The 21,923-nt window shown below is 67.1% G+C and overlaps 1 protein-coding gene across 6 annotated transcripts; it reads left to right on the top strand.

The window, feature by feature from the left end:
• The first annotated feature begins 696 nt into the window (after positions 1–696).
• Positions 697–21,667, top strand: MICALL2 (MICAL like 2). 6 transcript variants are annotated; one of them, XM_057529680.1, is made up of 17 exons: positions 697–1,024; positions 9,063–9,111; positions 11,341–11,482; positions 12,312–12,469; positions 13,141–13,253; positions 13,475–14,248; positions 15,817–16,085; positions 16,960–17,053; positions 17,908–18,062; positions 18,494–18,658; positions 19,231–19,295; positions 19,381–19,504; positions 19,619–19,709; positions 19,819–19,892; positions 20,450–20,564; positions 21,058–21,104; positions 21,457–21,667. In XM_057529680.1, exons 1-17 carry the CDS (start codon positions 882–884, stop codon positions 21,549–21,551), a joined length of 2,673 nt encoding a protein of 890 aa, XP_057385663.1. In that variant the 5' UTR covers positions 697–881; the 3' UTR covers positions 21,552–21,667. The 6 variants fall into 6 exon arrangements, 4 of the variants coding, with proteins under 4 accessions (XP_057385663.1, XP_057385662.1, XP_057385661.1 ...); XM_057529679.1 differs by having other exon boundaries at positions 745–1,024; positions 12,312–12,436; XM_057529678.1 differs by having other exon boundaries at positions 745–1,024; positions 19,405–19,504.
• Positions 21,668–21,923: the final 256 nt, after the last annotated feature.

The following is a 21,923-nucleotide window of genomic DNA, read 5'->3' as shown; positions in this document are numbered from 1 at the left end:
TACTTTTCCGTAATGACTTGGGTCACAGATGCTCAAAGTGGAAAACTGGGAAACAGATCAGGACACCAAGACCCCCAAGGGGTCTCAGGCCCAAGGGGCAGCCCGTGCGCACAGGCCGCAGGCGGGGAGACTCCTGGAGGGAGTCGCCCCCACCACCCGCAGGGCCACCTCGGGCACCATGCCCCTTCCCCAGCCTCCGCTGCCTCTTCCGTGAATCCGGGAGGTTCACATGCCCGCCGGCAAGAGAGGGCGGATGGGAAAGTCCTTTCAAAGCCCAGAAATGCGACGGGCGTTCCTGCTGCGCTCCGGGCGGGGGTGGGGGCCTCCGGGCGGCCTGCCCGGCTGCACCTCGGGCAGATCTCAGTTTCCCCGTCTGTAAAGTGGCCTTGACCGCACTGCTCCAGGAGGGTGGTGGCGGAGGCGTTGAAAAGAAAGTCTCGAAGCCTCCCGCGGACCCCTGGGAGGGAGGGAGGCGAGTGGCGGGCGGGGCCTTGGGCGTGGTCTATAGGGGGCGGGGCCTGTTCGAGGCCGGAGCCTTGCCCCTGGCCTGGTGGGGCCGGGGCCGGTCCTGGCTCGGGGGCGGGGCCTTTCCGGGGCGGAGCCTGGCCGGGAGGAGTGGGCCCTGATGGGGCGGGGCCTTGTGCGGCGGGGGCGTGGCCGGGAGGAGCGGCGCCTGGAGGGCGGGGCCTTGTGGTGGCGGAGGCGTGGCCTTGCCGGGGAGAGGGGCTGGCGGGCTGAGTCCCGCCGCGCTCCCGCCGGCTCCTAGTCCTCCCGGCGCTCTGGGGCGGGCTCCTCGTCTGCCCCGGGCTCGGGCCGGGCCGCAGCCCCCGGGAGCGCTCTCGGAGCCCCGGCGCCGGCCGGGGCGGACGCCCGCTGCCCTCATGGCGGCCATCACAGCGCTGCAGCAGTGGTGCCGGCAGCAGTGCGAGGGCTACCGGGACGTGAGCATCACCAACATGACCACGTCGTTCCGCGACGGCCTGGCCTTCTGCGCCATCCTGCACCGCCACCGGCCCGACCTCATGTGAGTGCGCCCGCTCCCCGCGCGCCGGCCTCCGGCGGGGAAAACTGAGGCCGGGCTGCTCGGACTGGGGGCGGGGCAATGGGCCGCGGTCAGAACTCCCGGCCCAGGGCCTGGTGGGGACGCTCTGGGGCCGAGCGGAGCCGGACCCTGCAGGCATGCCCGCCCCGTGGCCCTTGCAGCGCCTCAGTTTTGTCCGACCCACCAAGTGGAGCTGGGGCCGGAGCCAGGACGTCCGGCCGCCCCCGCTGGCTTAGTCAGTCAGTCCGTGACTCAGGCCAGCGTCCTGGGCTCCGGCCACAGCCAGCCCCTCCCCGTCGGTCTCCCTGCGAAAGGGGCCGGCATAGCTGCCCCTTCTGGGCCCTCTGAGACCCCCACTGTCCTGGGACCTACCTACCATGGTGATCAGGGGGTGTGGGGCACTCGGGTCTTACTGTGTGGTACTGGCCATCCCCCAGCCTGTTCCGGCACCTTTAGGAATGCAGCCCAGGGTCACTGTGGGGGAGGGGCCAATGCAGAGCAGGAAGCTTGAGACACCCACCCCCCAGGTCCCCTTGGCCGGGCCTCCTTACCCTAGGGTGATGGGGCATAAGATGGGAGCCTTGGGAGGTGGGGAGGGGAGGGGGCTAGGTCGTCTCCCCCCAGGAGGGTCTAGGGGTCGAGGCTGGGAGGTTGGCCCTGCCTTGTTGCCAGATCTTGTCCCCGCCCTGGACCCGCTCCGTCTGTTATTCACTCAGCAAACGCTCTTTGGCTGTGACTGGGACCTGGCTTGCTGGGACAGCTCTGTGCTGTGAGGCCCTGGCCCCCCTGCCTCGTGAGAATTCACAATGAGTACAGCTGCCAGGGAGGGTGCCTGGGCTGGGCGGATGGAGGCTCAGGAAGGGTGTCCTTGGAAGACGCCTCCTGGAAAAAGCATGCTGTTTGTCAAATGTTAAAAGTGTTCTCCTGAGAAGTCATGGCTGGAACCAGGGGTGGGTGGAGCGTGTTTGCCAGGGAGGGCTCGGGCTGGGAGCAGCCAGAGGCAGCACCTTCTCAGTGCTGCCCTTGGGCCTCTTGCTGTACAGACGGGGAAACTGAGGCCCAGAGAGGAGACAGCCTTGTTCAGGACACAGAGCGTGTCAGGCAGAACCAGGGCTGGCACGTGGGGCTCCTCCCCTGCACCCAGATGTCCGCTGTACCCCCAGGGACTGTCCCCAAGCACCGCCCTCTATGGGGAAGCTAGTCTTAAGAAAGAGGCCTGCACGGATTTCCTCCTCCCCCCCGGGTTGTGAAATGCATCTGTGCAGGCGCGTGGGGAGCCCTCTCTGCTCGCTGCCCGCGGATTTGCCTTAGTTGCCCTCAGAGCCAGATGTCGGGGCAGCATGCGCTTCCACTCTGAACACCCGGAGCTGAGCTTTGATTGTGGGGGGCCGGGGCGCGGGGTTGTGGGGACTGGGAGACGGACTGGCAGTGGAGCCTGGGCCAGGCAGCGTCCCCGGGAGGCTGGCTGGTGGCTGACCCCAGGGAGCCCGGACCGGGTCAGCGGGAGAAGTCTGCCGTTGGCGGGAAAGAGGGTGCCGCCCTCTGCCAGCCCAGCAACCTCAGGACGCCGCGCGGGTGGAAATGGAGATTTGGGGCCTTTCCGAGCCCCGGGAGCTTCCATGTGTTCCCAGCTGTGCTGGGGTTAGAGGCCTGTGTGTGTGTGTGTGTGTGTGTGTGTGTGTGCGCGCACCTGTCCCAGCACGCACTGCCCGTGGGTGATCACAGGCGTGCACATGTGGGTGTGTCCACATGCTGGCACAAGCTGGTGTCTTACAGCAGTTCACATAGCCATTACTGAGTGCCTGCTGTATACACAGCACTGTGTACTGTACCAGGTGGCCTTGGCCCCTGCCTCAGGGAGTGACGGTTTAGGTACAGAGCCAGACAGCAAACAGATAAATGAACAGAAGCTCAAGGCAGCTCCAGAGGGTGGTGAAGGCTGTGCACGGAGGACGCTGGGAGGAGGAGGAGGAGGCCGCACCCTCGCACACGGGAGTGAGTTATCTCACTTACTGCTGGCTTGGTCATTGGCCACCTGCCTCCACTGGACTTTCAGCTCCAGAGGGTGGGGATGTCTGTCTGCTTTGTTCACTGCTGTGTCCCCGGTGCCTGGACGACGTCTGGCACGTGACACGCGCTCAGTAGTTAACAGCACGCAGTCGGAGGTCTGTGGATGAGGGAGGTCCGCTTGGGGCCCAGCAAGTATGGCCGTTGCTGCCAGGTGAGGGCTCTGCAGGTGCCTGGGAGGAGGAGGCCACGGGGGCAGAGATGGAGGCACGTGGCCACAGACAGGGAAGGCCACCAGCAGCTGGGAGGGACAAGGAACAGAATCTCCCCCTGAGCTTCCGGAGGCAGCTTGGCCCTGCTGACACCTTGATGTCAGACTTCTGGTCTCCAGACTGGGAGGGACAGAATAAATGTCCAGTTTGCGGACAGTCGTTGAGGCAGCAGTGGAGAACCAGTCAGGCTCCCATACGTGGCGGGGCCCAGAAGGGGCTCCACAGGTACCGGCTGATCGAATCCCGTGCGTGTGGGCCCATGTGTGTCACGGGCCTGTGTCTGTGCCTTAGATTCCCCTCCGCCACCTCTGGTCCCGGCGATGCCTGTGGGCAAGTTGGTGGCTGGGGGAGGGGTAGTCTCACCAAGAAGCCCTGAGCCACCCCACCGGCTCCCCGTGGTGCACGAGGGGGAGGAAACACGCAGGAACCTCGTGGGGTGGCCGTCCTCCTGGGGGAGCCCCCGAGCTCAGACTCGGTGACACTCACCCCCACCCTCCCCATCCTGTGAAGACCCTCCGGCAGCAGGAAAGTGGACATCCTGTCTCCCTGTCTCCTAGCTTTGCCACCAAGAAGTCCTTCCCTTGATCTCATCCCTGACCTTCCTGCTCCTGTGAGCCTGCTTCCTCCTGGCCCCCAGCGGAGGAGAGCAGCTGTGAAAGGAGGAGCCGGGCGCTGAGCCCGCCGGCTGGGGACTCCGGCCGCCTGGCTGTCCTCGTGCTGGCTCTGTCCACCGGGGTCTGCGAGTTAACCTGTGCCCTGCAGTGGTCGCCCCCTGGGGACACGGACAGCTGTGGGCGTCTCAGGCTCACCCAGGGATCCGCCGGCCCACCCCATAGCTGTAGGTTTCGCAGGTGGGCCTGGAGGTGCCCGCCGCCCGCAGGGTCTGTTTCCCCACTGACGCCACATCCGCCCGCCGCCCGAGGAGCGGCCAGGTGAGCGCAGGAACCGCTCATAACAAACACACCCTTCCTGCCTCCGGGCAGTAAACCTGTGGGGCTGGAGTGTTCCTTCCCCTCTAGCCGGACCAGGAGGGACTGAAGCTCCAGGAGGCCGGGAGGGCGGGCCGAGGGGGGGCAGGCAAGACGCCAGGGCTGCAGCCCTTCCCAGAGGCAGGGGCTGGGCTTCCTTATCCAGGGACATTGGGGCGGGAGGGGTGCTGGCGGCCGGCCCTCTGGGAGCCGCGGAGGGGTCGGGGGGTCAGGGAGTGGGTTCTGTGTAAACTCGCCGGGCCTTCCCCGCTCCTCAGTCCCGTGGGGGGCGACCTGACCTTTCCCTGCAGCTCTTGGGCCCCCGCCAGGCTGGGCCAGAAGTGGGGGCGGCCCCCTGGCTGCTCTTGGAGACGCACCGTCGTGGGGTGTCAGGAGGCCGGCACCCGGAAGCCGCTTCCTGGGCCGGAGCAGAGGGGGCTGGGCCCCGGGTCCGCGCCGGCCTCCCCTCCCACGCCAGCGTCGTGGTCAGCAGGAAGCCGCCTGGGGACAGCGGCCTCTGTTCTTGGCCTGGGGGCCTGCGGCTGAGAAGGGGCTCGGCCCGACGCCCCCCTGACTCCCCCTTAGGCCGCTGCAGGAGCCCCGGGCTGGCCCCTCCTGGCTGGGCCCTGGTCGGGGTCGGGGTCGGGGTCTGCGCCAGCCTGAGGAAGGCCTGCAGCAGGGGGGACCCGTTCTCCCCGCCCCGCCTCGGGCGCCTCCTCCGTCCACCCTCTCCCCTGGCCTCTTCCAGGGTGTCTGCCTTGGTGTCTCTGTCCCTGAACCCTGGCTCCCCCCCGCTTCTGCCCTGTGGGCTCTCCTGTCTCATCTCTGGGCACTTTGGTACCCATGTCTGCCTCCATCTGTATTTCAGCCTCTCTGTCTGTCTGTCTGTCTCTCACTCTCCCTCTCTGCTCCCCTTCCCGGTGGGATTAACTCCAGATGTGCTGGGGATGCCCGGAAAAAAGGCTGGGCCTCTGTCATCTCCCCCCGCACCCCACTCCGCCCCCAGTCCCAGCGCCCACCCCTGTGCCGTTGCATTTAGTTCCAGGAAATAAACAGCGTGAGGTCAGCTCTCCAGGAATTTGGAAGGGGGTACACATTCCCAAGAGCCCCTGAGGCGTTGGGGGCAGGAGGAGGTCAGCAGCCCTGGTCAGCTGTGGCCGGCGGGAAGCAGGCCGGGAGGGGCCGTGCGTGCCTCGGGCTCTCTCAGCCAGGCCCGGCGCCGGCCAGGGCAGGGCACGGCACACAGACCCAGTGAGCTCATTCATCAGGCGGGTGCTGAAAGAGTAAACAAATGCCACCGAAGGCCCCTCACTCAGCAAGCACTGGACAAACTAGCTCATCAGCACCGTTCACAGAGTGCCAGCTGGGTGCCTGGCCCCAGGCAGGTACCTTGGAGTCATAGCAGAACATACCTGATTTTTATTTTTTTATTTTTATTTTTGGCCATACCAAGCGGCTTGTGGGATCTTAGTTCCCCGACCAGGGATGGAACCCGTGCCCCCTGCAGTGGAAGCGCGGAGTTCTAACCACTGGACCACCAGGGAATTTCCAGAACATCCCCGATTTTAAATACAGGAGTTCACCTAAAAAAATGATCTACCTGGGGAGGGTGCCCTGGGTCCCCGCCCGCCGGTGTGCAGGTTCTCGGATGAAGATGCTGATGCGGTTTGATCCTGCAAGGCCTTAAACGCAAGCCGGCCGCCTCCCTGAGGCCAGCCCAAGGTATCAGCCCGCGAGGCCCGCTGATCAAGGTCCTGCAAATGGGCAGCTGAGACGACAGAAAGGAGCCGTCCACCCGTTCCGTCCAGGAGCCCAGGGTGGGTGTCAGCAGGGCTGGTTCCTTCTGGGGCCTCCACCCTGGGTGTGCAGACGCTGTCTGCTCCCCAGGCCTCCTCCTCGTCCTCCCTCTCTGCACATCTCTGCGTCCAAATTTCCCCTGTTTGTGAGGACACCAGTCATTTTGGATTAGGGCCCCCCAGTGGCCCACTTTAACTTGATTCTGTAAAGTCCCTGTTTCCAAATAAGGTCACGTCCTGAGGTCGTGGGGGTTAGGACTCCATCGGGCCTCTTTTGGGGGACAATTCAGCCCATCCCACCAGGGGTTCGCCTGCTGGCAGAAACCTGGTTCCGTTGGACTTCCTGACGGGGACGGGCGGGCCTCTCCTTGGCACTCTCTGAAGGGATTTGCAAGGCAGCTCTGACCCCTCTCCGGTCTCCGCCAGCCCGCTGGCCTCAGAGCTCCGGCCCCGCAGCTCTCAGGGACCCAGTTGATGCTGGCGGAACCCCCTGCCGAGGGGACGTGAGTTCAGGCCTCGGGAGATGGGCAGGGGCACTCTGGGCACGGGCAGCAGTATGAGCCAAGGCCCCGGGGTGCTTGGAGGGAGCTCAGTCTGGGAGGGGCGTGGTAGTCATGGGACTGGCCAGGGTGGTCCGGCCCAGCCGTGGAGCCTTGCGGGTCCAGGGAGGCAGCTTGGCTTTGGTGCTGAGGGTGGTGGTCCTTGAACTTGAGTGGAAGGGCAATTCTGCACCCTCTGGCCAGCATGCCTTTGACCCTGCTCGGGCGCTGGCACCGCGTCGTGGGTGCCCTGATTTACGCTGAGCTCTGAGACCCTCACTCTGGGTCTGCAGGCAGAGAGGGCGCTGGGGGCAGCTGGCTGCCCCAGATCGCAAGACAGAGCCGTTGCAGCCCCCCAGGGGGACCGAGGCCAATGCAGGGGGCAGAGGGCTTCCTTTTCCTTCTTGTTTGGAGACAAAACAGACCTTGTTATCCTGCCCTCCAGCACCGGGCATCTTGCTGAGGACACGGCCGTTTCGGTCAGTGACCCTGGGCAGGTCTGGAGAAGAGATTGAGCTTTCAAAGGGGTGGTGGGGGGAGGGAGGGAGAGGTGCTCCCGAGACCCCAGTCGCTGAGGATGGAGGGGCCTGCACGGCTGAGAGCCCCCGGGGCGGCGGACGGAGCCCGACCACTCCACGTGCCGTGGACATCGCTGGGTGTCGGGCTGCCATGCCCACCCTCCCACTCCTCCGGCCATTTGTCCCCCACAGACAGGTCTGTCCGCCGTCCTGTCCTGGGCACAAAGCACCCTCTGTTCTCCTGGGGTGGTCTCACATCTGGAACATGTTACCTGGGAGGTGGTCCAGGCGGAAACTGGGAGGCTTCCCGAAGAGCCGGGCAGGTTGATGAACGGCAGCTGGAGGCCGATGGGGCCCCTGAGGCGGGAGGTGGGCCAACCGCAGCCCCTGTCCTCCTCCCACCCCCGAAGTGTGGCCCAGGGCCAGCCGCTGCCCCAGCCTCAGTTTCCTCATCTGTGTAATAGGCCTCCCGGGGATGTCACAGGGTCAGGGAGGTGGGGTCAGTGCACGGTCAGGGCTGGGAGCCAGGCCATCCTAGGCCAGGTGGCCGCAGGGTCTCCCCTCCCCCCTCTGTCTGCCACCTGCCCGACCTTGAGCCAACACCCTCAAATTCACCATGAGAAGCTGTGGTCACCCTCTTAGACGGGGACCCTGAGGCCCCAAGAGAAGAGGGGGGCCCGCCCGGGTCAGACAGCACGGCCGGGATGAGTCGGGATGGGGTCCCCCTGCCCTGTCCCCAGCTCTCTCCTGTGCCACGAGGCTTCCGGAACAAGCCAGTTGACCTCAGAGTGGTAAGGCTGCTGCCCAGCACACGGACAGACAGACAGATCTGTATTTAACCAGCCTTCCCGAAGGCGTTGGGCCGCGTGGCCGAACGTCCCGTGCTGGGCCGGCCGCCTGCTGGGGTCTGGCTGTGTTTTCCGGTCAGAGTGCCCTCCCGGGTGTGCTGTGCAGGGCGTGTGTGTGGAGTGCCGGGCCCGGCCTGGAGCTGGCGCTGGGCTTCTCCTCCTTTCAGGACGATCGCTGTGCTCCTGGCCTCTCCGGGGAGGTCTACCATTCTGGCCGGGCCTGGGGCCCCTGCACCCCTATGGTCAAGTGTGTGTGGGAGGCAGCGGGGGCTCTAATATTCTCAGCCTTGAGGGTCTGCCCCCTTGGGAGGACGGCTGGGCACCTGGTGGGCACGTTCGAACCCCAAACACCTGGACGCTGGGGCCGAGGCCCTGCTCTGGTCCTGCTTTCCCGCTGTGTGACCTCAGGCAAGTCACGGAGCCTCTCTGTGCCACATTGCCTCACCTGTGAGAGGCGGGCATTGACGGTGTCTGCAGGTGCGAGTTGATATTTTTAAAGAGCTGAGAACAGCAGCGCTCGTGGGAGGCGCTGGGTAAATAAAGCAAATGGTGGGAACCGGGAGGTGGAACGAGGGCCTGGCTTGCCCTGACCAGTGGGCAGCGTGGAGCTCCACCCACAGGAGCCCTTCAACCCCAGGACATCGGCCTCCCGTGACCCACCAGGCCCGTGAGCTGCCCAGGGGGAAGCAGCCCACCCTGAGCTGGGCCCTGGCTGGGCCGCCCGCTCGGCCACCCAGGGCCTGCTTCCAGCTACACCTAACTGGGCGGTGTGGAGGTGGGGCTCAGCCTCTGCAGGGCGAGGGGTGGAGTCTGCAGCTGGGGGCCTGTGTGGGCCGTTGGGCCCCAGGTCATGGGAGGTGCTGGACGGCATCCCCGGGCCCAGGGCAGGGCCAGAACCTGAGGCCTGGTGCCCAGCCCTACTGTCCTCTTGGTCGCCGTGTGACCTCGCTCCTTCACTGCCCCACCCCTGGCCTCGGTTTCCCCCTTTGGGCAAGATGACCTTTGAGGCCCTTGTGGCCCCTCCCTTTTTGGACCCTGAGCTACTTTGAACACTTGTGTTTTAATTTTCCAGAAACTTCGATGCCCTCAGGAAGGAAAACATTTACGAGAACAACAAACTGGTGAGTGCCTTCTCAGCCTGGTTTGCGCCGTCCCCAGCCCGTGTCCCAGGGACCCGAGTGGGCACAGCCTCCCCCGGGGTAGCCGCGGAGTCACTGCTGCCCACAGGTGGGCAGGGGGAGGCCGGGCGCTCGCCGCCGGGCTCAACAGCCTGTCCCGAGCTGGGCAACCGCAGCTCCCCAGAATAGCCCCTGGTCTCGTAGCCAGGCCTCCTGGTCCCGTAGCCAGGCCTCCTGGTCCCTCTTTTTCTTGGTGGGGAGGGGAGGGGAGGGGAGGGCCGGACCCTCCTTCCCACCCAAGGCAGAGCAGGGTCAGAGGTGGCTCTGTGGGGCAGGGCCCCCGGGTGGGTCCGGGGATGGACCCGCTCTCAGGCTGGCTGGGTTCACGTCCTGCCCAGCCATTCGGCTGTGGGACCCCACCCCGTGCCAGCCAGCCTCAGCTTCCCTGCTGCAAAATGAGCTCCGTGACCCCACGAGGCTGCTGCCCAGAAACTTGGCCCGTGTCCTCTGCGCTTCCGTTGTGGCCCCTGCCGGGGTGCAGCCGCGAGCAGGACGCCCGCCCCCGTCAGGTCTGCGAGTCTGGGGGCAGCACCCCCAGTGCTGGCGATTGGAATTTAAATTTAACTTAACTGAGATGAAAGAAAATGACACATTCAGTTCCTCAGCTGCACTGGCCACGTTTCAGGCACTCACTAGCCACGCGTGGATGGCTGAGAGTAGGATGTGTCCACCGTGACAGGGTCGTCGGACCACGCTGACCACGGATAGCGTGCGGGATAGCGTGCGGGCGGGAACGGGAGCCGCAGGGAAGAGGTGGGGTGGGGGCGTGGTGAGGGGCAGGGACGCTGGGCGAAGACGGAGAGGGGGCTGCAGGGGTGAAGGCTCTGGGGCTGGAGGGCACCAAGCTTGTGGGAAGCAGCAAGGGGGGTGCGGCGGGAACAGAGGGACGGGTGGGCGGCGGGGAGGCTGGGACAGAGAGGAGGCTGGGGTGTGGGGGGACTTGGCTTCTTCTCCGAAGGCTGCTGTGCGATAGGAGCTGCTCATAGGAGCTGCTCGCTTCTGCAGGCTCTGTGCAGACAGCAGGGCGGGGTTAGGGGGCCGGCGCTGGCAGCCGGAGTGGCCAGCTTCTGGGTATATTGGGTTGGCCGAAAAGTTCGTTCGGGTTTTACTATAAGATCCTACAGAAAAACCCAAACGAACTTTTTGGCCAAGTCAATATTTTGAAGGAGTCAGAGGCAAAAGGAGGCCTTTGTTCCTAGTGTGGCGGGGTGGTCACTGCTGGAGCCTGTGGGTCTGGGAGCCCAGGGGCCTCGTCTTAGATGCACAAAGATTGAGGTGGGGGTCGTGGTAGTTTCGGGGAGGGCTAGAGTGTGAAGGCAGGAGCCCCGCTGGGCTGGCAGGGCAGGGGAAGGGAGGGAGGGGAGGGAGAGGAAGGAGGGAGGGAGGGGAGAGGAGGGAGGAGACGGGGGAGGGAGGGAGGGGAGGGGAGGGAGGGAAGGGAGAGGAGGGAGGGGAAGGGAGGGGAGGAGGGAGGGAGGGGAGGGAGGGAGGGGATGGGGGAGGGAGGGGAGGGAGGGGAGGGGAGAAGAGGGACAGGGGAGGAGCCCCCACAGGCCACTGCAGAGTCGGGGCAGAGGAAGCAACTGTGGCGGGGGCGGGGAAGAAGCAGCAGCAGAGATCTGCGTCCCCCAGGGCGGGGAGCCCACCCCCACCCCCGTCCAGTGAGTGTCCCTTGCCCGGCTTTGTCTCCTAGGACACAGGTGTTTCCCCTGGCCTGGGGAAGGCTCCTCCCATGGAGAAAGCTGCCCCCTGACCTGTAAGGTCGGTGCCGGCCAGGGGCGTACAGATTTAGGGGTGTGGGGGCTGTTGAGGGGGTCTCCACGGTGACCTGGAACTGAAGTCCCAGAGCAAATAGCCCGAGCTGGGCAGGGCCCCCTCAGGACCGGGCCATGGCCTCAGCTGCTGTTACCGAGGACCCGCCGGGACGGGCCCCAGAGCTCCTTCAATCCTGTGACTGGGCTGTGCTCTCCGTGGTATAGACGGGTAAACCGAGGCCAGGGAGGCCATGCAGGCTGAGCAGGACTCGAACCTTGAACCCAGACCTTTCTGGGCTGCAAGCGGCTCTGTTGCCTCGGGCCCCTCCCACCTTCCCTCCGGGGGGAGCTGGTGGCCTGGCCGAGGTGGGGGAGGGGCCTCCCAGCCCCCCCCACTGACCGCCCCACCCCCACCCAGGCCTTCCGTGTAGCTGAGGAGCAGCTGGGCATCCCGGCCTTGCTGGACGCCGAGGACATGGTGGCCCTGAAGGTGCCCGACCGGCTGAGCGTCCTGACCTACGTGTCCCAGTACTACAACTACTTCCACGGGCGCTCTCCCAGTGAGTGCCCGCAGGGCCCTCCCTCTCGGGTCCTCGCCCGGCCCCCCAGCCCGCAGCCAGCACTGCCGTGGGTGCTGCCACCTCCTCCACGTCCTGCTGCAAGTGACGAGCGGGGTCCAGGCCCCCAGGCCTCCCGTTGCCCCTGCTGGAGCTGGCTCAGCCGTCCCCCTCCCTGTCTACCGGGCGACCCACCCAGTTCCGCACCTTTCCCTCCCTGGGCCTGGGTTTGCCCGTCTGCACGCCTGGGATCTGTGCGCACAGCTCTTGCCTCGGGCGGCGTGGCTGGCCCGTGTGGGCTCCCAGGCCCTGCTGCAGAGGCCCCCACGTGGTGCTGGGGGTCAGCTGGCCCTGGCAGGGTGGCTGAGGGCAGGCCGGGCAGGGGAGGGGCCGGCCTGGGTTCATCATTCCAGCCACTTGGTGCACCAGCAGCTCAGCGCCAGCCCCCCGCCCCGCCCCGCCCCGCCTCACCCGGGCTTAGAAATCCCCGGAATCGCTCTGGGCGCACGGAATCGCTCTGGGCGCACGGCCAGCCTGCCTTAGAGCCCTACTTGGTGGAGAAACAGAAAGTCCCTTTTCCCTGACCTCAGATCGGGCTCTCGGAGGGGAGGGGAGGAGCGTGGGGGAAGCCAGGCCCCTGCTGGGAATGGATGCTTGCTGGGGCTACCCCTCCCCGGCCCCCAGAGAGCAGGGGCCACCCATCCCCACCCCCCGCTCCAGGTCTCGGGCTGGGCACTGGCACCCCCAGGGAACCCGGACCAGGGGTGGCCCCAGAGTCTTTCAGAGCCAGCATGTGGGGCCGGGGCCCCTGACCCTGTATGTCTCGTGCCAGTTGGGGGCATGGCCGGCGTGAAGAGGCCCCTGTCGGACGCCAGTGAGGAACCGTCTGGAAAGAAGGCCCCGTCCCAACCTGCCAGGCCCTCGGCCACCCCAGCCCGGGGGCAGCCGCTGTCTCCGGTCAGCACAAACCCCACTGTCCAGCGGAAGGCTGTAAGCGCCCTGGCCCGCCCTCCCTCTGGTTCTTGGGTTTTCCACCAGCTTCCACTGAGTGGGGCTCTTGGGCCTGCGTGTGTCCCTCACCCACAGTGCCCAGGGTGGGGTGGGATCCCCTCGGGTCCCAGACACGGCCTCAGCTGCCCCCTGGACTGGCTCCCCGAGTGGTGGTCGGGATATGATCCCCGTTGTACAGACAGGTAAACCGAGGCCAGGGAGGCCCCGAAGGCCAAGTAGGGCCCCGAGCGGGTGTCTTGCCTAGGCCACCCCCCCACCCCGTAGGGCCAGGAGAGCATGTGGGCATGTCCTTCACTCCCAGGCCAGCCCTGCAAAGTGAGGTAGGCTTGCCCCACTTTTCAGAGGTGGAGACAGGACAGGGTGATGACTTGGGGCGGGGCACTGGGGATTGGGTAGGATTTCTGCACCTTGGGGTGGGAATAGGAGGTGCCAGAATCTGCCTCCTGGCCCCCGGAGACCCCCAAAGTCAGCCCCCAGCCCGCTCCCCTTGGGCCAGGCTGGAGACCCTGAACGCAGAGTCCGGCGGCCTGGGCACGAGCCTTCTCCGGGACCTCCGCTCTCCGGTCTGTACAGCGGGATCTTCTGGCCGCTGACGGGGTGGCTGTGAGGAGGGAAGGTGGGGCAGGCCCGTCAATGGCTCCCCCCCCCAGGGCCAGGCTGCAGGTGGCTCTGTCAGCAGCACCTGTGGCGTCTGCGGGCAGCATGTGCACCTTGTGCAGCGGCACTTGGCAGATGGGAAGCTGTACCACCGGAGCTGCTTCAGGTGGGCCCGTGAGCGTGTGTGCGCGAGTGTGCACCCGTGTGCGTGCCGGTGGGATGAGCGGCCCGGATGAGGGCCCTGGGGGATCCTGGGAGAAGAGGTGTTTGCTGAGTGAGCCGCCACCCGCACGAGGGGACCCGGGATCCACGTGTGCCTGCTCTGGGGAGGCGCGAGTGGACGCGCCTGTGGCTGGAGCCCCCTCCGGTTTCCCCGCCCACCCCCAGGTGTAAGCAGTGCTCCAACACGCTGCACTCGGGGGCCTACAAGGCCACGGCAGAGCCCGGCGTCTTCGTCTGCTCCGGCCACCACCCTGAAACGGCCTCTGCCGGCCCCACGTTGCCGGGCTTGACCCCCAGGCGGCCTGGAGCCGTGTCCATGGACCCCAAGACCCCTGGCTCCCCGAAGAAGGCCCAGGAGGCGAGCGGGCAGAGAGACGCAGGGCCAAAGGCCAGGCCGCCGGCGTGGGGGCCCGCGGCGGGCAGCTCGACTGCCAAAGGTTCCCCTCCAGCTGCAGCTGACCCTCCGGCCACCACCTGCTCCCACGTCCACGCGGGGAGCCCAGCCGGGGCCAGGCTCTCGGTGGGCCCCGTGGGTGGCAAGGCCAGCACTCACGTAACCAACAGCTCTCCGATGGGGTGGTCGTCGCCGGCAGGCAGCCCTCGTTCCGCCGTGACCCTGAGTGCCCGGGACTCTCGCCCGGCCACACCACAAGGCCGGGTAACCCCCCGAGGGGCAGCCCCTCAGACCAAGCTCAGTTCAAGGCCAGCGTCTCCGGTCCCAGCGACCGCCCTGGCCTGGACCCCATCGTCCTCCAGGACGCAGCAGGCCCGGGAGAGGTTCTTCCAGATGCCTGGCGCCGGCCCTGGCCCCGGCCCGGCTGGCAGGGCCCCAGCTGCTGTGGACGCTCCTCCCAGGGATGGCAGCAGGGAGCAGGCGTTGAGTTTCCTCCGGAAGGCGCTCCCCGAGCTGGGGGCGGCTGGCGCTCAGGCACCCGGCAGGTGGGTGGAGGAGGAGGGGCAGGGGGTGCGACCCCAGGAGGCCCGAGGGGCTGGGGCGGCCGGGGAGGGCTTCTGGGCTCTGGCCCTGCGGGGCTGTGTGACGGCGGGGCTGCATGTCCCCTGCCTCAGTTTCCCCGTCTGGGAAATGTGGCGACGTAGACGAGGGAGCAGAGTGCCAGGTGGCCGGCAGGACGGGGACACGGCTGTACACTGTAGAGCTGGTCTGACGTGCTTGTGGGCACGGGTGCAGTGACGCTGCCGCCCGGGGCCTGGCCGCACCCAGTCCTACGTGAGGACACATTTCACAGCTGAGGAAACTGAGGCCGGGGGTGGTCCGAGCGTTGGCTGGTCTGACCCGAGCGGGGCTGCCCAGGGCCTCGTGCCTTCTGCACAATGGACACGGAGCAGCTGGGGTGACGGGGTGAAGGAGGGTCGCCGTGCTGCTGCCCTGGGGCTGCTGGACACAGCACCGAGCCTGGGTGGCTGGAACAGCGGACGTTATTCCTTCACAGAGCTGGAGGCCCAAAGTCGGAACCCCAGGTGTGGGCAGGGCCACGCCCTCCGCAGGCTCGCGGGGGCTTCCTCTGCCTCCTCCAGCTCCGGGGGGCGCCCGCCGCCCTCGACTCGTGTCTCCTCTGTCTTCACGGCCTCCTCTCTGTGCGTCTGTCCTCTCCTTTTCGCGCTTGTTTTCGGTGTCAGGGCCCCACTAGTCCAGGATGACCTCGTCCTAACTTGATTTTACCTGCCAAGAGCCTGCTTGCAAGTCAGGTCACACCCTGAGCTTCCGGAGGGTGGGGATCTGGGGGGACGCCACTGGCCCCACTACGGTCGCCCAGCAAGTCTCCACACCACGCTGGCGACGGCTGTGCCCACTGCCTCGTGCTGCCTCTCCTGTGGGGCGCCTTCCCCGCTTGGAGCTGCTCACCCCCGCTGGGCCAGCTGGTGGTGCCAGGGGCTCCCAGGGAGGGCATGGGGGGGGAGCGGGCCCGCCTGCCGCCCCAGCGCTGAGCGGTGTCCGAGGCTGTCGGGGGTGAGGGTGTGTAAGGACTCTCCCGGGAGTGCTCCCTGGGAGCCCAGCCTGGGATGGGGGAGGAGCAGAGGGAGAGGACTTGGTCGCATACGGGGCCCGGGGCACACGGAGGAGCTTCCCTGGCTTGCGGGGGTGCCCGGGGACCCTGCCGACGGCCTTACTTCCTGCACGTGTGCACGTGGGGGGGACGCAGGGTGGCCGTGTGCGGGCCTCCTGGATGTGGCTCAGGATGGAGCTCGGCCTCCACGCTGAAGGCCCAGCTGCTCCTGAGCGGGCGGGTGGGTGGAGGAGGGAGGCACCGGGGGGCAGACCCCACGGCAGCGCCCTAGGCGCGGTGCGTCTGGGGGTGTGTTAATGTCAGCTGATGCCGGGGTTGAACAGGAGGGTGACGTCTGCCTACGGCCCGCCTCATCCCTCGGGAGGGGAGGGTGGGCACTGGGGAGCAGCTGCCAGGGGAGGCCGAGGGGCTTCGGCCTGGGGGTCGTGGCAGGGGCCTTCCGGATGCACCCATGCCCGACACCTGCGCCCTCACCCGCAGGCCCTCCCTCTCCACCAGCCCTGTTCCCGGTTCCCATCCCAGATCCGAAGGGCCAGGAGCAAGTCCATCAGCCAAGTGGTCCCAGTCGGCGTCTCTGCAGGCCCTTAGCCCCGCTGCGAGGACCGCGCCGCCGGCCCCCTTGAGTGTGGGCAGCACCTCGCGGGTGTCCGCGCCACCCCAGGCGGGCAGGAAAGGCTCGGCTGCACCCTCAGGGGCCATCGGGGCGGGCGCTGGCTCCAGGCTGAAGCCGGAGGCCCCGCGGGCCGAGGGTAAGGCCCCCCCACGTCATGGGTGGAGCTGGGGTCACCGCGCCCAGGCTGTCGCCGTGCGTCGCGGCCGCTCTGCTCCCCGGCCTGCGGTTCTGCCACGGTTTGCTGTTGCACAGTCTGGCTCCCGGGGTCCAGCCTGGGGATCCGTCACCCTGTGTCACCATCGCCCGCCTGCCGGACGCCGTGTGGCCCAGTCCCTGCAGCGCCGCTGTCCCCTGGTGACAGCGCCCGGCGGGCAGGCATGCTGCTCTCCCGCTTTGCCGCACTCTGGGGGGTCTCCCCTCTCCTGTGGGGTTTGCCGCCGCTGTCCGCGTGCATCTGTCATCACTGCCCTGTCCTGGCGACGGTGGCCCTGTGCTCTGAAGGTCCTGAAGCCCCCCTGACTGCCCTGGCCTTGGGCTCTGGGCTGTTTTGGACACTTTCTGCAGAACTGCAGAGTTGGTCCCTTCTGGGTGCTGGGCTGTCTCTTAGGGGCACCCGTGGTATCACTGAGCTGGCTCAGAGCACGCACCACGCAAAGCATTCTTCCCACTCCGTCCCGTGGCTGAGCCTCCAGCCTGAGGCCACTCTCCCCTGGGCCAAGGAGGCCTGCAGGTCGTCACCGCCCCACACACAGACGGCCTGCATCCCGGGCTCGCCCGCCACACGCTTGCCTGTTTGGCAGCAGGGGAAGTTGGGGCCCAGAGAGGGGCAGTGAGTTGAATCCCCCAGGCACACACAGCGCAGGGTAGAGTCCTGTCCCCAGCTCAGCCAGGGCTCCTTCCCGGGAGCCAGGCCGGCCGCAGGGGTACCTGAGGGTGGGATGGCAGCAGGAGGAAGGGGTGGGGGAGGTGCAGCCTTTCTCAGCAGACCACCCCCCCTCACCCCCACCCAGGCCCGAGTGCCAGCCCCCAGGAGGCCCAGGAGGACGGGCCGGCAGGATGGAGGGCCCGCCTGAAGCCCGTGGAGAAGAAAAGCCCCGCTGAGAGGTGAGGGGTGGGTGGGCTGGGGGCGCTGGACCTATGCCTGTGCCGTGGGTTTGTGCGCACAGGAGCCTGTGTCCGGGGCACGCACAGGGCCTGGCGCACAGTAGGCGCTTCACACGTGCCTGCAGGTGAATGACAGCACACACACACACCGGGAGGATGCGAACTGACATCCACAGCAGGGCTGTGTGCACGTCGCACCGTGCATGTCAGCTGTAGAAGCAGAAACCAGCTCGTGCCAGCCTGAGTGACACAGGCCAAGTGCCCTCGGGTAACTGGACTTGGGAGGTCAGGGAGGGTCCATCAGGACCCTCGGTATCCTCGCTCTGAACCAGTCTGGAGGCCCTGGGGAATGAGGGCACGTTCGCTGGTGTGCGCCCACCAGGCCTGACCCCGGTGCTGGGCTGGGACCCCCGTTCACTATGGGGAGGGGGCGGCCCCCCCAGAAAGCTCAGGATGGAGAGGGAGAGAAGGCCACTGCAGCCTTCCGTGGATGAGGTCACAGCCGCTGGGGTCACACAGGAGACTGAGCCCATGTTGGTCCGGGTCCGCTGTGCGTGGCAGCTGCCCTGTGTGCCCCGCGGGGGTCCGTCACACATGCTCGGGGTCCCAGGTAGGGGTGGGGCCGGTGCCCATGTGTGCATCGACTGTGGGTACCTGAACACATGCTCACACCTGTGGTGTAGGTGCACCTGTCCACATGCACCTGTGCTCCAGGAGGTGGGAGAGTCAGGGACGCGAGCCCGAGGGGCACCACGAGGCCCCTCCTTCGGGCCGGCATGCTTCCCCCAGGCTTGTCTGCACAGGGGTGCTGGGCAGCCTGTCCCCCCCCGACCGACCTCTTGCCTTCCCTTCAGGGCTCTGGAGCTGAAGGAGCCTCAGGTCCTGGGAGAGCCGAGGGCGGGTGATGCACCCCAGAAGGTCTCTGGGAGCTCCCAGGGGGGTGTCCACATCACCCTGACCCCTGTGCGAGTGGACAGGACACCAGGTCCGGCCGGGACCAGCCTCCTAGGTAATGCCAGACAGAAGCCCCCCCCGGCCATCCCCAGCCAGGCAACCCGGGTCTAGGTGGTCCCCTCCTTGGGGGCAGTGGCCCTGCTTGGCCAGGGGAGCTGGTGGTCCTCGTGGGTGTGTGTGTGTGTGTGTAATGCGTGTGTGCATGCCTGTGCACGTGCGTGACTGTGCGTGTCTGTTCTTAGCACTCAGCCGTCCTTGCACAGGTCACCAACCCACTGGGCTCTTTTCCCCGTGTGCTGTCGAGGGTCAGCATTCTGCCCCTTCCCCCTCCCGTGGACGTGACCCCTCCCATCGGGCAGGACGTGGCTGTGAGGGCTGACTCCCGTGTTGGTGCCCCTCTGGGGGGGCCCAGCTCAGGGAAGCGGTGGGGGGAGGGCGCCGGGCCTGCTGACCTGACATGTGACTCTGTCCCCCACCCGTGGGCAGCTGCATCCCCCTCCCCGTTGCAATCCCCATCCCACCGCAGGAAGCTGGCGGTCCCTGCCAGCCTGGACGTTTCTGGCAACTGGCTTCAGCCGGAGCCCTCGGGGAAGGAAGCCCCTGCCTGGAGCCGGAAGAAGGAGGAGAAAGCCCCTCCCCAGGGCAAACCAGGTCAGCCCAGGGACGCCGCCCGGTTCCTGCTTGGGGTGCAGATGAAGGGGGCTCCTCTAGGAGGATGTGCCCGGCGGGGGTTTGGAGGATGTATAGGAGCCCACGGAGCCTAGAATGGAGGGAAGACAGAGCCTGGGGGCGAGCAGCCTCGCGCACCTGGAGGAGGCTGGGCGAGGAGGCTGGGTAGGGTGGGAGGCCTGGAGGGGGCCTCACCTGCCTCCTAGTGCCTGAGTCCGCAGACGCTCGGCGACGATGGAGCGTTTGCTCCTGGCAGCTGGTGGGAAGGGTGGCCGGGGTGCTGGCAGCGTGTCCGATGCTGCTGACCTGGAGGAGGGCAGGAGCCCGGGTGGGCACGGGGACTTCGGGGACGGGGCCTGGGTCTGTCTGTGAGCTCTCGCCCTTTGGACACCAGCCGGGGCTGCCCAGGGGCCTGCTGGGTGCAGCAGGGAAGCCGGGGTATAGGGGGTGTCCCGGGAGGATGGGGCTGGGTGGGGGGTCAGGCCCCCTTCCAGACCACGCCTGGGTCACGTTGGGCCCGGTGCCTGAAGAGGTCTGCCCTGCCCCTTCTCCAGGGAGGCCCTTGGGCCCAGCCGGCATCCCTGTTCCACCTGGCGAGTCAGTGCCTTCCCCGGTCAGGGTGAGTAGGCTAGGGTGCAGGTGGGTGAGGGGCTCAGCCCCGGGGGCCCCCCGCCCCCACCCCCTCACCACGTCCTCGTCCCCAGCTGCACCCTGACTACGTGCCCCAGGAGGAGATCCAGCGGCAGGTGCAGGACATCGAGAGGCAGCTGGACGCCCTGGAGCTCCGGGGCGTGGAGCTGGAGAAGCGCCTGCGTGCGGCCGAGGAGGGTGAGCCCCAGGCCGACCCCCTCCCCAGCCCCCTCCGCCAGCTTGACCCTGGGCCGCGGCCCCGCCCCCGCGCAGGCCCCTCCCGCCCCGCGCCCAGCCAGCTCCTCTCCGCAGACGCCGCGGAGGACGCCCTCATGGTGGACTGGTTCCGGCTCATCCACGAGAAGCAGCTGCTGCTGAGGCTGGAGTCCGAGCTGATGTACAAGTGCGTGGTCCCCCCGAGGCCTCCCGGAAAGCCCTCCTCTCCGCACGGGCCTGTCTGGCGCGGGGAGGCCAGTGGCCGGGCCGGGCTCACATCCGTGTCACCTCGGCAGGGCCAGGGACCAGCGCCTGGAGGAACAGCAGCTGGACATCGAGGGGGAGCTGCGCCGGCTGATGGCCAAGCCGGGTGCGTCCCCCGCGCCCAGCGTGGAGCCCAGGCCGGCGGGGGTGGGAGGGGGTGGGAGGGGGGGCTCAGTCCCGGGAGGTGGGTACGGGTGTGGGCTTTCCAAGGTCCTCTCATGGCTGGCTGCCAGGAGGAGGCGATCATGGCACTCTCTCGAGCCGCAGTGGAGTTCCAGCTCCTCCCCTTCCTGGCTGTGTGTCCTTGGCTGAGTCACTCAACCTCTCTGTGCTTGGGTTTCATCCCTGCAAAGTGGGGGCAGTTCTAGTGCCACCTCCTTCAGCTGTTGTGAGGACTGAGTTAATGTGTGCAGGGGGCGGGTAGTGAGTGCCCAGTCTCTGATACGGCTGGTCGTTTGCTCACTCATTCATTCATTCATTCATCCACTCACTTATTCATACATTCACTTATTCATTCAACCGGCGTTGCCAAGAGCCCACCATAGGCCCCAAGACCCCACCCCCTCCTCCAGTGGAGGAGCCTGACCCTTGGGGAGTGGGGTCACTGTGTCCCTGAGCAGGGTGGGGACAGCAGGGCTCCGGCTGATCTAGCTGTCCCTGCAGAGGGTCTGAAGTCCCCCCAGGACCGGCAGCGGGAGCAGGACCTGCTGAGCCAGTACGTGAACACCGTCAATGACCGCAGTGACATCATCGACTTCCTGGATGAGGACCGGCTCAGGTGAGGGCGGGGCCCAGGGGAGGGTAGAGCCCAGGGGAGGGCAGGGCCTTGGGGCCCAGGTGAGGGCAGAGCCCAGGGGAGGGTAGAGCCCAGGGGAGGGCAGGGCCTTGGGGCCCAGTGAGGGTGGAGCCCAGGGGAGGGGGGCCCAGGTTCTCACATCACGCTCAGAACCTTCCCCTCCCGATCATCGGGAGGAGGAGACCCACCAGGTACGTCTTGCAGGTGGGGCCGGAGGCCGAGGGCAGGCCCTGCCAGGTAGCCTGTCTTCGAGTTTCTCCCCCATGAGGCCTCTTGTGCACCCAGGCCCCTCCTGTCCCCAGGTCACTGCTGAGGGGCTGGGCCCCGAGGGGACAGGCACCTGCCCTGGGAGGGGAGAGGGTGGTGCCAGGGTGTGGCTTACGGGCAGGTGAGAGGGCAGGTGCCCCTGGTGTTGGGTGGGCTCAGGGCCGCGGTCCCACCGCGGGCGTGGTCCTCACAGCCTGTTCTGTTTCAGGGAGCAGGAGGAGGACGAGATGCTGCAGAACATGATCCGGAAGCTGGGTGACTGGGTGGCGTGGGAGGTCGGGGCTGGGCTGGACCCACGGGGAGTTGGGCCTCCTGTAGGAGTGGGTGCTGGGACCCACATGGCAGGCTCACCCTAAGGGAGTGAGTTCCCCATCGCTTGAGGGATCCAAGAAGCACGGATGGCCCTGTGGTCAGGGTGAGGGGAGTGCTTTGCCCTCCAGCCGTGCCCAGCCCAGTGGACACTCTAAGGGCAGGCGCACGGTGGTTCCCCCGGGGAGGGCAGCCGGTTGGGCTCTGCTGGGGCCCGGGAGGCTCTGTGGGTGGTAGGGAAGGCCGCAGGGCACTGGCCATCAGGTGGGCGAGTGACCCCTCTGTGTCTGTCCCCCAGACCTGCAGAGGAGTGGTGGGGACCAGAGGAAGAAGCCCAGGTTCCGCTTGTCCAACATCTGGTCCCCGAAGAGCAGAAGCAGGACCCCCGAGTAGCTGCATGGCGGGGCTCCAGACCTTCACCCGCGGGTGGGGAAGGAATGTGGGGGGCGGGAGCTGCACCGCCCTCTCTGTGGGGTCTGGGCGGCCTCAATAAAGAAACTGACCACGTGGCCTGGGTTCCCTGTCCTATGTGGTCATGCGCTCCTGGGCAGCCCATGGGTCTTGGCCACGTTCCGTTTCTGCACCAGCGTGGATGTGCCCATGGCCTTGAGAAGACGCTGATCCTCTGGGCTTGGCTCGGGCCCTCTGAGACGGGCATTTGAGCCACTTCCTGACCTGGCTGCGTGGACAGGCTAGACACGAGCCTTACAGGAACTGGGACAGGACGGGTCTCGAAGCTGCACTCGGTGCTGGCCCCACCCCCAC

This window comes from Balaenoptera acutorostrata, chromosome 15 (genome assembly GCF_949987535.1).
Source record: "Balaenoptera acutorostrata chromosome 15, mBalAcu1.1, whole genome shotgun sequence".
Lineage (NCBI taxonomy): Eukaryota > Metazoa > Chordata > Mammalia > Artiodactyla > Balaenopteridae > Balaenoptera > Balaenoptera acutorostrata.
Note: the sequence above shows the minus strand (reverse complement) of the source record. Positions and strands in the feature narration are given on the sequence as shown.

What these genes read in the sequence shown, in the direction of transcription:
- MICALL2 (XM_057529680.1), top strand. Translation starts at nt 882, where the DNA reads ATGGCGGCCATCACAGCGCTGCAGCAGTGGTGCCGGCAGCAGTGCGAG. An exon ending in TACCACCGGAGCTGCTTCAG is followed by an intron (nt 13,254 to 13,474) that starts GTGGGCCCGTGA and finishes GCCCACCCCCAG; the next exon opens with GTGTAAGCAGTGCTCCAACA. An exon ending in AAGAAAAGCCCCGCTGAGAG is followed by an intron (nt 17,054 to 17,907) that starts GTGAGGGGTGGG and finishes CCTTCCCTTCAG; the next exon opens with GGCTCTGGAGCTGAAGGAGC.